The sequence below is a fragment of the Manacus vitellinus genome, unplaced genomic scaffold, assembly GCF_001715985.3.
Source record: "Manacus vitellinus isolate BGI_N305 unplaced genomic scaffold, ASM171598v3 scaffold_31_pilon, whole genome shotgun sequence".
NCBI classification, from domain to species: Eukaryota; Metazoa; Chordata; class Aves; order Passeriformes; family Pipridae; genus Manacus; species Manacus vitellinus.
In genome coordinates this window covers 8,788,545-8,799,960 of record NW_021940379.1, presented here as the reverse complement: position 1 = coordinate 8,799,960, position 11,416 = coordinate 8,788,545, and the positions used below count along the sequence as shown (strand labels likewise).

General features: G+C 53.4%; 1 protein-coding gene across 2 annotated transcripts in view; it reads left to right on the top strand.

Annotated features, from left to right (window-relative positions):
- Positions 1–11,416, top strand: part of SEPTIN5 (septin 5) — a 39,091-nt gene that overhangs the window by 10,616 nt on the left and 17,059 nt on the right. The window contains exon 1 of one of the 2 annotated variants that reach the window (XM_018076350.2): positions 8,679–8,739. The exons of the other annotated variant lie outside the window; for it this stretch is intronic. Within the exon in view, the coding sequence (XP_017931839.1) occupies positions 8,725–8,739 (15 nt within the window). The 5' untranslated portion in view covers positions 8,679–8,724. Of the gene's footprint in view, positions 1–8,678; positions 8,740–11,416 lie in introns of those variants that run through there. 2 annotated transcript variants of the gene reach the window in all.

The window sequence follows — 11,416 nt, the reverse complement described above, 5'->3', positions numbered from 1 at the left end:
GGAGGGCAGTGAGTGGCTGTCCCTGAGCTGACACTGCAGGGGTTGCTGTGCTGGCTCTCCCCTGCCCTGCTGCCTGAGCCCAGCATTCCTCCTCCTGCCTCGCTCCCCTGCCTCACCTCCGTGGCTGTTTCCATTTCCTTTGGTTGCCTCCTAGGAAAACACAGCCTAGCAAATGCAATTTTTTCCACTCCATTGCTTCCAAGTTCTTTCTAACATTGCGTGTTGCTGCCCCTTGTGTGTCCAACAGCTACAGCGTTTACACTCAAATGACTTTCTGTCTTGTCTAATATCTTCTTTAGTCCAGTTTCACTCTGACTTCTAGAAATCCGTTATAATCATTTCAAGGGTGACATTTTCATGAACTCTGCTATTCCAGTGCCTGCTATGTTAGCATCTCCCATCTTATATCTCAGGCACTCTGCCATTTTTGTTACTTTCCGGTGGAACCAGAAAGAGATTTATGAAATCAGCAACATCACTGAAAAATCCACAGGAGGGAGGATTCCACAATTATCTGTTCCTTCTGATCAGGACTGTTAACAGTTTAGCTACAGGGCAAGTAGAGAGTATATTGATGACTCTGACTGGATAAACTTTCCAGTGGAAATCAAGATTGAAATAGCAGCAAAGACCAGTGTCACAGCAGTGTTATCTGCAAAGAACAGAGGTTATGGAGAACCCAGTGTGCCCAGTGATTGGGCTCTGTCCCTGATGCAAGGACACGAGTTATTCAGCTTGGGGCACTAACCTTTTGTGGTTGCTTTCTCCCTCAGTTTTTCAGGGGAGAAGGTGGAAAGGATTTTTGGAGGGCTGGAGCAATATGATTTTGAATGCATGTCTTTTAATGACCCTCTGCAAGATTTAGTTCTTCAGTCTCTGTCTCCTGCAATCCAGTTGGATGCTAAGGTTTGTTCCTAAGCCAAGGAGAGAGGCAAAATGGCAGTCTTGAATTTGGCAGAAAATACCATCCCTGAGACTTTGTCAGGACAATACTGGTATTCCAGGCCTGTCCTGGTCAAACTGGGTTGCCTGGTGTGGCCACAGTATTTTATATTTATACTGAATTATCAGTGATGAAATTTGCCAAAATGGCAGAGTTGTGTTCTAAACCTTGTGCCTTTTTTTGGAAGATCATAACAGCAGCTCTGATCTTCTTGTTTTTAGTGTGAAGCTCAGTGTGGCCGTGTGGCACAGTGGCAGGGTTCTGGAGTGTCTGTGTGGTGCTGGGTCTGTGAAGCCTCTCCTGGGCCACAGCCCTGCAGGTTCCCACTGTGCCAGCCCAGAACTGGGGGCTGTCCCTGCCCCAAAGGAAGTGATCCTCCTTGCAGTGCCTGAGACTGTTTTATATCTATATTCTGGATTAACCAAGGAGCTGACACTTTCTCTTGTCTGGGTTGGTGGTATGGAGATGAAAGGCTGTAGGATGAAACATAAGCTTTTCCACAAAGGCCATTGTACAATATAGTTATTTTGAAGGCAAATTTTTTAGTTTGCAATAACATGAACCAAGAGCCAGCCTTCTTTTAACACAGATGAAAGTGCCCAAGTCCTTTGAAATTGAGAGGAGCTAGATACCTCCTGTATTTTTATAAATTTGGCTGTGGTGAGCAGCCTTGCCACTGCTCCCCCCTCTATCCCTGTGGCTGGTCTGAGTTGCTGTGCAGGCAGAGCTCTCACCATCTCTCATGAGGACACTGCTGCTGCTGTGGAATTTACATACCTGGTGCCAGGCTTACAGTTGCCTTTCATGTGCCATGGTCCATGGATTAGGTCCAGGAAAGGGGTAGGTGAAGGAAAATAACTGTGAAAATACTGCAGGAGGTATGTTCCAGGCCGTTCTGAATGGCCCTTTCATCTTTGCCTCAAAAAAATCAGTGAGAGCTGTAGCTCTGTGAAAGGATCATGGCCATCTAACACTTTGGTTTCTTTATTGAAACTGAAACTTTTACAATGCTGCTTTGTTTTTTAGGGACTCTGTTTGGCAGAGATGTTTCATTGTGGAGTAGTGCTCTTAACCTCATCCTACCTTACTTCTTTTGAAAATGGTCCTCTTCATCCTCCTTCAGACTCATCTTTAAGCCCCTTCTGTGTGTTCCTGGCAGCAGCTGGCTGCTGGGTAGTCACTGTTTCCCACCCTGGCTGTGCTCTCTGGCAGTTGTTTGCTTTGGGGCACGAGCCCCGTGTGGCCTTTGTGCCCAGCTCTGCACCCTGCCGTGGGTGTGTGCCCCCTGGGATGTGTAGTGACTGCAGGGTGAGCAGTCCAGGGCTGAGGAGATGTGCTTTGCCCTGAGGTTGGATGCTGCTGCATCCCAGGTGCCTGTCTCTGCTTCACCAGACCCATCACAGCATGGAAAACTCAGCAGGTTTTGCTCTTGGAGGTCTCCTCTCACCTTTTGCATTGGTGATAACTGAGGCCACGCTTGCCTGGTCCTCCTGGGCTCTGCTCTTTCTGGATATGCCAATGACAGCAGGGCAAAGAATTGGAGAGAACTGCAATGAAGCAGCTGTTTGCTGTAGCAAGAACATCTGTACTGGTTGGGCTCCCTGCATTGGGCACTTGATGCTTTCACCTTTAAAGTCCAACTCTAAGGCTCTTGCATAAACAGTGAAATAGGATCTGCTCCCAGGGGAACAGTTTATACAGTTAAATCTAAGTATTACTGGAAAAGGAAAATAGAACCTTCATTTCTGACTTCACCAGGGCACCAATGTCCTTACGTCTGTGGAATTCCTTTGCAGAGAGAAATCCTGGGAAGAGCTTTTTCTTGAATTAGGTTACTTAATGTTGTTCTTAATATAGTAATGTTTTCACAGCGTCTCTTCCATATCCTCAGGTCTTGCTGCCCAGAATATTCAACAGTCCCTCAGTGAATCTTTCCAGCCTATAGTTTTGGAAAACTCAGGGTGTGGTTTTGTATGTTTACCCGTATCTTATTTGTGAGTTCCTCAAAAACATTACAGTCTGATTCTTCCTAAGCTGCCCTGAGTGAAGCCTTTGCTTTCAGTCTGAATGGCTTTTACCTGCATATTGAGCAATTTAAAAATAAAAACAGTAAAAAGAGAAAACCCCCAACATATAGGAAGACTCTGTGTCAGCATTAGTGCAGGTCTGCTCTCACTCACAGGATTATTCACGTACAGTTGTTTGCAGACAGAATGTCTGTCCCTTCCTGCACACAAGGTTGGGTACTGGAAAAGAGTGAAGCTGATGGAGAGCAGGACTTTCCTACAGCTGCTGTTGGTGAGGTTTTTTGGGGGACAGAGAAGGTGGCTCAGAGCTCTCCAGGGTGTCTGGGTGCAGGTGCAGAGCAGGACCTTCCTCAGTGCCTTCCAGTCCCAGAGCCCCAAGGGATCAACAGGCACTGCTGGCCCAGCCAGGGCTGGGGGGTGTCTGCAGGGATGTCCCCTCTGCTTTAGAGGGACAGAGCTGAAGCCCAGGATGTGACAGCTCTGGCTGGCTGGGTCCAGTCACTGCTGTGGCACCAGTGAGGCTGCACTGGGGCTGGGTCCAGACAGTGCAGGATCAGAGCAGCTGCATTTGCTGACAGAATGGCCCCATCCAATATCTGCCATGGCAATCAGACTGGGAACCCTGGAAGAAACATGCAAAACCTCAGTGCCTTCCTGTGCTGAGCAAAACCTGGGCTGAGGGCAAAACCCCTGGCTGTGGGAGGGAACTGTGGGCCAGTGATGTGTCCTGGCTGTTATTGCCTGAGGCACTGTTGGGTGCTGTGGTCGGGTTAGAGCCTCCAGGAATGAGACACTGATTCATCTGTGGTCAGTGTGTTTTTAAAATAACGCCACTAAACTGTCAGTCTGGTTTCTCCTGGCCAAGTGTGGCCACTGCAAGGCTCTTTTCCATAGGGTTCCCCTGTGCTGGTGACCTGAATTTTCACCTTCCTCTCTCAGTGTGTTTCTTCAGATATTTGTGCTGCCTGGTCCAGGCAGGAGAATCCTGCTGCCACCCAGACCAGTGTGGCCACTTTTACAGAGGAGGATGTGGCTGTAGAAGCCACAGGGCTGTGGTGCTGGTGCTCCGTGCTGCACTGCCAGTATAAACCATTCCCAACACTGTGTGTGGGGACAAAGCTGGGCTGCTGCAGTGGGAGGCTGACAGTGGAGCTGGGCACAGGGCAGAGGGGTGTGGCTGGGCTTGTCTGACAACACCAAGAGGTGATTTCTCCCCACTGCTCTGCTTGGGTTTGGATTTGGGGAGCTGGGGGTCGAGTGTAGTCCCGTGCAGCTTGTGCCATACCCTGCTATTAAACCAGTTCCTGCCAGGTTTGTTCCTGCAGGGGAAGAAGGGAGGCTGGAGGGTTCAGACGGCAGTTGACTGGGAGGCAGAAATAAATCAAGTGGTGAGCTCTTAATGGGGAACATGCTCAGTTGGTTTGGGTTTCCCTCCCCACCCATCCCACTCTTTTGAATCCGTGGCACAGTCCTGAGAGCAGCTTGAGAAGGGAAGTGATTTCAGACTGGAGATGACCTCATCCATCTCCAGCTCCGAGGTGGAGCAGCCTTTGGAGGCACTGCCAGAGCTTCCACTGCTCTTTGAAGGGCGCAGGCGAGGGCTGGGGCTTCAGGAGAGCCCTGTGCCTCCTGGAGAGCCCTGTGCCTCTGCTCAGCCCTGGGCACGGACAGGGGGGGCTCTGGCCCCGAGCCCTCCTGCAGTCTGCCAGCCCCCCAAGTGTGGGTATAGCCCCAGGAGGTCCTGTCTGCCCCCGTTACCAGGATTTAGGGCTGCTTGTGATGTCTGAGCTGTTGTGCTGCTCTCTGCAGAGGTTGTGGCCTCTTCAGGGAGGAGACAGGAGGTGTGGTGTGTCCTGTTTGTGCTGGTGGAGAGAACAGCCCCAGTGTTGGGAGCCAGCCCTGTGTGTCTGCCCGAGGAAAGGGCTGTACCTGGGTGCTGTAACATGGTGCTCCCAGGCCCCACTGCTGAGGGGGTTCCCCACTGCCAGCATGTGGTGACAGACACATGGTGCCAGCGCTCGCTGCCTGGCAGGCTCAGGACCTTGGCAGTGCCCTGCATCTGTGGCCTCCTGTGTGTGAGCCCCAGCAGCATCCCAGAAAGGGGCCATTGTCCCTGAGCCCTGCCTGTTGCCGGAGTCAGGAGGGCACAGTAAAGATGTGTCCTGGCGGGAGCCTGGAACGGGCTCGTGTGCCAGAACAAAGGAGGCTTTGTCCGGGGCACTGCCCTCGGTGGGAGGTTTGTCAGCTCTGGAGCTGGGGTGGTGACACGGGGCTCTGTGCCCAGCCCTGCTGCACTGCCTGGGGCCTGCCCCCACTCTGGGTGAGCTGGCAGCCTGGGGCAGGGTCATGGGCTCTACCTTTGCTCTGGGAGGTCTTGGCAGCAGGTCCTGCCTGCCCGAGCCTGGCTGTGCCTGGTGGGCCATGCAGAGGGCTCTCCTGGTGTCCAGGGTCAGCTGGGCTGTGCAGGATCTCCTGGTCTCCAGGGTCAGCTGGGCTGTGCAGGATCTCCTGGTCTCCAGGGTCAGCTGGGCCGTGCAGAGGTTCTCCTGGTGTCCAGGGTCAGCTGGGCTGTGCAGAGGCTCTCCTGGCCTGCAGGCTCAGCAGCCCTGTGTGTGTGTGGCTGAAGCTGGGTGTGTGCAGGCGCTGTGCACTCTCTGCAAGGCATAAAGGCCCCAGGAGCAGCCTCGGGGTGACTGGGGCAGGGCTGTCATGGACCAGGATGGCAATGTCACTGTATCTGGGGCTCTGAGAAGTGTCTCCTGGGCAGAGTTCAGCAGAGCAGGGCTGAGTGGGACAGCTTGACAATATGTGACAGCAGAGCAAAGGCAGATTGGAGAAGAGAGGGAAGCTCTTATGCTCAGGCTGTTACACTAAACAACACGAGTTACAGGAGGATACACTTTAGAGAAAGCTCTTTTCCAGCCAGACCTGAGGTCTGGCTGCTCTCCTGTCTCTGGTTGCAGCATGGGTGCTGTGTTGGTGTGGGGCTGAGTGTGATCCAGAGGTACCTTTTCCCAAGGGGTGTGGTTGGAGGTGAGATAATCAAAACCACAGGCAGGCAGAGAAGCTGGTGATGGGATTGAGGCAGTAGGACAAGATCATATTGGAAAGGATTCCCTCCATGGAGCTGTGTAGGATGCTCTAGGATTTTGGTTCTGTGGTAGTTTTGTGCAGTTGGTTGCTGCTACTGCAGTATCAGTGTGTAACTGCTGCTGGGTTTTGTTCGTGGTATGTCCTGAATTCCATCCCTTCTCACCTAAGAGCACTGTTCTCCAGGAACACTCAGTTCCACTCTCTCCAAGCAAGACCAGGAAAACTTTCTTGTGAAGGAAAGGAGAACTTAGTACATGTTCTGCTGCTCTCTGCTGTGGCTGTGAGTCTACCACAAGCACCAGATCTTCCAAAGGGAGGAATCTCTGAGGGGAATTGCAGGGCCCAGGGGCAGGCTGAGAGGAGCATAATGTCTCTTCTGGCTCTAAAAAAATGTGTGCTCAGAGAGGAAGCAGCAACCACAGGAAGAGGGTAGTTGCTGAGCACAAATTGCCAAGAATTAAGCAATCTGTTTTATGGTATGAAACCTCCTGTTGAGCAAGAGGACTGTTTTCCCTGCCAAGGCAGGTGTGACTGGTAAACCGAGGTGGCAAAGTCCTCCCTCAGTTCAGCTGCCAGACAGGGCCAATATTTCCTTAGCCCTTCCCACACAGGGTGTCCCCAGTTTGCATCCCTTTCCTCCTCCTGCTATTCTGTTCAGAAGCTGCCTAGACTCTCCCATGCCACACGCTGCTGTTTTCATCTCCACTTTCTGCTTTTTGTGCTTTTGTGCCGTTTAGAGCTGCACAAGCACCACTGGCACATCGGGCTCTTTTTCGGGGCACTTGCTCTGTAGCTGCTCCTGTGAGCCAGCACATAAATGGAAGCAGATGGCACCATCTCAGCGGTCAGGAGGAACCTCTCACTGCTGCAAAACTGCTCCTGAAGTTTGGGGCTGGACTGGAGCAGACAAGGCTGCTGTGCTGGGGGGGCTGGCCCTGGCTCTGTGCTGGGGTGCCTGCCAGCACCCCTCTGCTGCAGGAGCACTGCTGAGCTGACCTCCCACCCCAGAGAGCTGCACTGTGTCCACAGCAGCCTCAGGCAGGGTGTTCCTCTGGGTCCCACAGAGCCATCAGGACCTGCCAGTGTCCATCAGTCTGGGTAAATGATCCATGTGGTCTCCGTGTCTGAGTTCCAGACCTTGCAGTTCACACCTGCACTGTGGAAGGGCATGGGATGCTCTCTGGTATCCGACACATTCTCTGTTGAGACTCTTACCCAGAGACTTCTTCATCTTTTGCTCTGTTTCACTACAAACTCAGACTAACTAGTCTCATTTTTTCCATACTGGTTAGCATCCCTCTGATAAGGGGAAGCAACACTCAGCAGTTACTGACTATTACTCTTAAGTATGGAAGAAACTGTTTAAATTCCCTTTGACAGCACAGTTTGATTTAGATGTTCAGTGACTTGAAGTTTTCTCCCATCATCACAGTATTTAATAAAATGTGAATCTCCAGTCATGCTGCAGGGCACAGGGAAGTGGAAGTTGTGCAGCAGAGGTGTAACTAGGCCTAGTGTTTGCTGGAGCAAGTTGGGGGGGGGAGAAGGGGAGAGAAAGGTGTTGGAGAGCATCTCGATTCCCTTTTGGATTATTCTGACATCTCCCCCCGGCACAGCCTCGGTGTCTGTGCTGGGTACCAGGGGCTGGTGTGAACACTGGATGGCTGCACAGCTGCAGGCAAATGGGGAACAATCCTGGTCCCCAGCTGCCTTGCAGCTCTTACCTTTTCTTCTTCATTCAGGCAGCAAAGTGCCAGGCTCTGTGTCTGCCAGGGCCCCCCACAGTGCTGGGCACCTCTGGGGCAGCCGGGGCTGCGATGCCCTTTGGGAACACCCAGCCACACTCCTGCTGTGCAGCAGCAGCTCTGATCCAGTGCAGTCACTGCTGTGTGCCGTGGGCCAGGCCCTGGGAAGCCCAGCCAGGCTGCAAGTGGTGGAAGAGGCACCCACTGCTCAGCGGCTGCAGTGTCTGGGGCCTCGTGTCCCGCGAGCCTGGCACAGCCGGTAACACTCCACCCGGCTCTTGGTGGGCAGCCAGCAATGGGCTGGCACAGATCAGAGGGGAGACAGTCCAGCTGCAAGCTCCTGAAATCTTCCAAAAGGCTTTTCACAGCCCCTTCCCGAGGGCAGCCAGGTGCAGAGTAGAAGCTGGGAGTCTGGAGGGTTGGCATCGGAGAGCTGTGAGATCTGTGCTCTGCATGGACTCAGGACACTGCCCATGGAGAACACAGTATGTTACCGGGTACAAGAGATCAGAATGGACAGATTGTCCCTGGAAACCTCAGTCTGTACATCTCCTGTTAGGGAGGATCTGTGGGGAAGTTGTTAATCCCAGCAGGATAACTCCTCTGCTGTCCTCTGTCAGGTGGAGCCGATGTGTCTGTGCATCTCTGCAGGTCCTGGGGCTGCTTGGGCAACCACCAGGGCTTCAGGTACCAGTATTGCTTCCCAGAAAGCCACTGCTTAGTGGCAGGGGAGGACAGATATCTTGTGTGCTCAGTGAGGATCTCTGTGGATACTTCATCTGGGCACACATCCCTTCTCTGGGAGCTCTGAGAGACAGCTCTGTGTTGATTTACCCCAGTTTTATCACTGCTCCATCTCTTCCTCAGGTTTCCTGCAGGAAGGTGTTATGATCTTTTTCTGAGAGCACCTCACACCATGGCTGAGAATCAGGTACGCTTCTTAGGCCCTGCCCAAAAGGAGTGTTTTGCACCACTGCTCATAAATGGAGGTGTGCTGCAACCCCAGCCCAGCTGATTGTTATTCCTGGTGATTAGCTAATTGCTTCCAATTGCCAAAAACAGTCATTGAATTCACGCTGTGATTTCTGTGTCACTCGGGGAGAAGGGGCAGGTGTGGGAGGGGCAAGGGGCAAGTTGTGTTTGCCAGGCTGAAAAGGACAAATGGTGCTGCAGCAAAGCACTCAAATCATCCCACAGTTCATTTCTGCTGTTTGTATTGAACCGAGAGCAACATCCAGGGGAAGAAGGGTGCAGAATTTCCCTCTGACTAATGCTGCTGGATTGTGCAGGGCTGTGGGGGAACTGCCAGCCAGAGAAACCATCAGGAGGGGAAAGGAAATGGAAAGGGAATCTAATTATCCATCTGCAAAGACAGACGCTGGTCCCGACGCAGGGCCCAGCCCTGGGCAGGCTGGTGTGGGCAGTGACGTTTGCACGGACTGTTTTTGTGGTGAGGCTGGGAAGCGGCTCCCGGGGTCCCCTCTGGGATGGCAGATGGTCCAGCACATCCCGGGGAGTCGCGTGAGACTGGAAGCCCCAGGGCTGCTTTTGCTGGGAACGCTGCCCCGTGCTGGGCTGGGAGGGACAGCGCCCTGCAGCCAGTCCGGCTGTGCCTGCAGCACGGGCAGGGCTGTGCAGGGAGGAGGGTGCGTGCCTGGCTCCCTCTCAGCAGGCACGTCTCGGTCAGAGGGGCTGGTGCCACGAGCCCAAGGCTGGGGAAGGAAGGTGGAGGTCCCCGTGTGGCTCTGCCAGCTCAGCGTGCAGGGGACTGTGCCTCGTGCTCCTCGGTGGGACTGCGCTGGGCCAGCCCAGCAGGGAGGGACGGTGGGAGGCTGGAGCCTGGGGGTCTGAGCACTGAAGGGAGACCTACAGGAGATGCCCTGGGAAGGAGAAGGGGCCTCTATCTCCTTGTCTGCAGAGCTTTTTGGGGTTATTGCTCACACGGGCTAAAGCCAGCTTTCTTCTCTTTGGGCGCTTCCCAGGAGTGAAGGTTGCTTTAGAGAGCTGCCTTTTCCCCCTTAACTAATGGAATTAGAAATTATTTGGTGAGTTAAGAGTAGGCTTATTCTCCTCTCTTGTGGGCATCAGCTACTCCTAAAGTTATGTTAATTGTAGCTGGGAGATCCACATAGAGGTTGGGAGCCATCCCAAGACAGTTTGCTTTCATTCTCCCAGTACTGTTTTCAGGAGCCTGCTGGGTTAAGAAAGACCTTGCAGACCTGGGAGTATCAGTGAGATGGGTGAACTGGGGATGAACCAGAAGCATCCCTGCTTGAGTGAAGCATCCCTTTTCCCGTCTTACTTGTCCCCTGCCTTGCTCCCCATGGTCAGTGCTCAGTGTGCTGTTTGCAGGGGTGGTGCCCCAGCCTGGATTGTCTTCCCCGGTGCTGCCTTTGGGTTCGCTCCCGCTGGCCCAGGCGGGAGTGTCTCCCATGCTCAGAGGCCGGGATGTCCTCTCCGGGTCAGGATTCAGCCTCTGGGGTAGACAGGCCCGATCCTGCATCCCTTACTCACGTGAGCAGTCGTCTCTATTTCAAAGGGACTACTCGGTGAGTAAGGATCGCAGGACTGGGACCACTACCTGTAACTTAAACTGGACCTTCTGTAGGATCCTGTCCCCAGCCTTTTCCTGTTCGTGTGTGGTAACATGCGTCAAGAGCTTCCAAAACTGCTGGTGCTCTTGTCATTTGGATGGAGAACCTGAGAGCTGGAAGAAGCAGTGCTCTTGCACTTCAGAGGATAAATCACCATTATCTTCCATCCTCTCCTACCAAACAGCTCCAAGCCCAGCCAGCTTCTGTGCCACAGAGCAACGTGTACCTGTTTGTCTCCCACGTGTTGCTGTTCCTGGCTTCCCAGGGCTGGCAGGGCTCTCCTCTCTCTGATTTTCCCAGCTGTAGCTTTGAGATGAGAGCCTGGGATTCTGTTTAAGCCTGATTTGTGCTGCAGAGCTGGAGAATGAAGCAGGGGGAGAGATGAGCAGGGGTAGTGCTGAGACTGCCGCAGACCTTCCTGCGCCACTTGGTTTCTCCTCCTGTCTGAACAGGCTAAATTTGGAAACCTCCGCCCTGTGCTAAGGTTTTGAATGCATTCGCAATCGGAGGTGCCGTGCCTGTGACCCTGTGCGAGGTGGAAGCAACGAGGGGGGCGGGTTTGAGCCGCACGTGGATTTCTGCGCGGCCCTGGCCGGGAAGGGCTCGGACACGGCCCTGCCGCGGCTTCTCCCTCGCGTGGAACGAGCCGGTACCGCAGCGGCTCCTCCGGGGAGGGGACACAGCGAGCGGGCTGTGCCAGAGATCCAGCCACCTCCACGGCTGCCCGGTTATCCGAGATGAGGAGCTGATGCAGGGAGCGCTGTGAACTCGCTCCAGAGCGAGTCACGAGTTTAAACAAGTGGGAGCCAATTTATGGTCGTTGGTCCTTTTTGAGAGCTGGAAGTGGAAGCATGGCATGAGTCACACTGTGCTTCTTGGGAAGCACGAGGCACTTCAAGTGGAAGCAGGGAGCACAAATACCTTTGGAATGGAATTTGATAGATTTCTGGAGGGATTAGGTGACAAAACAGCAGTGATCCTTGAGCGGAAATTAAAGCTTGACCTGTGGGGTAG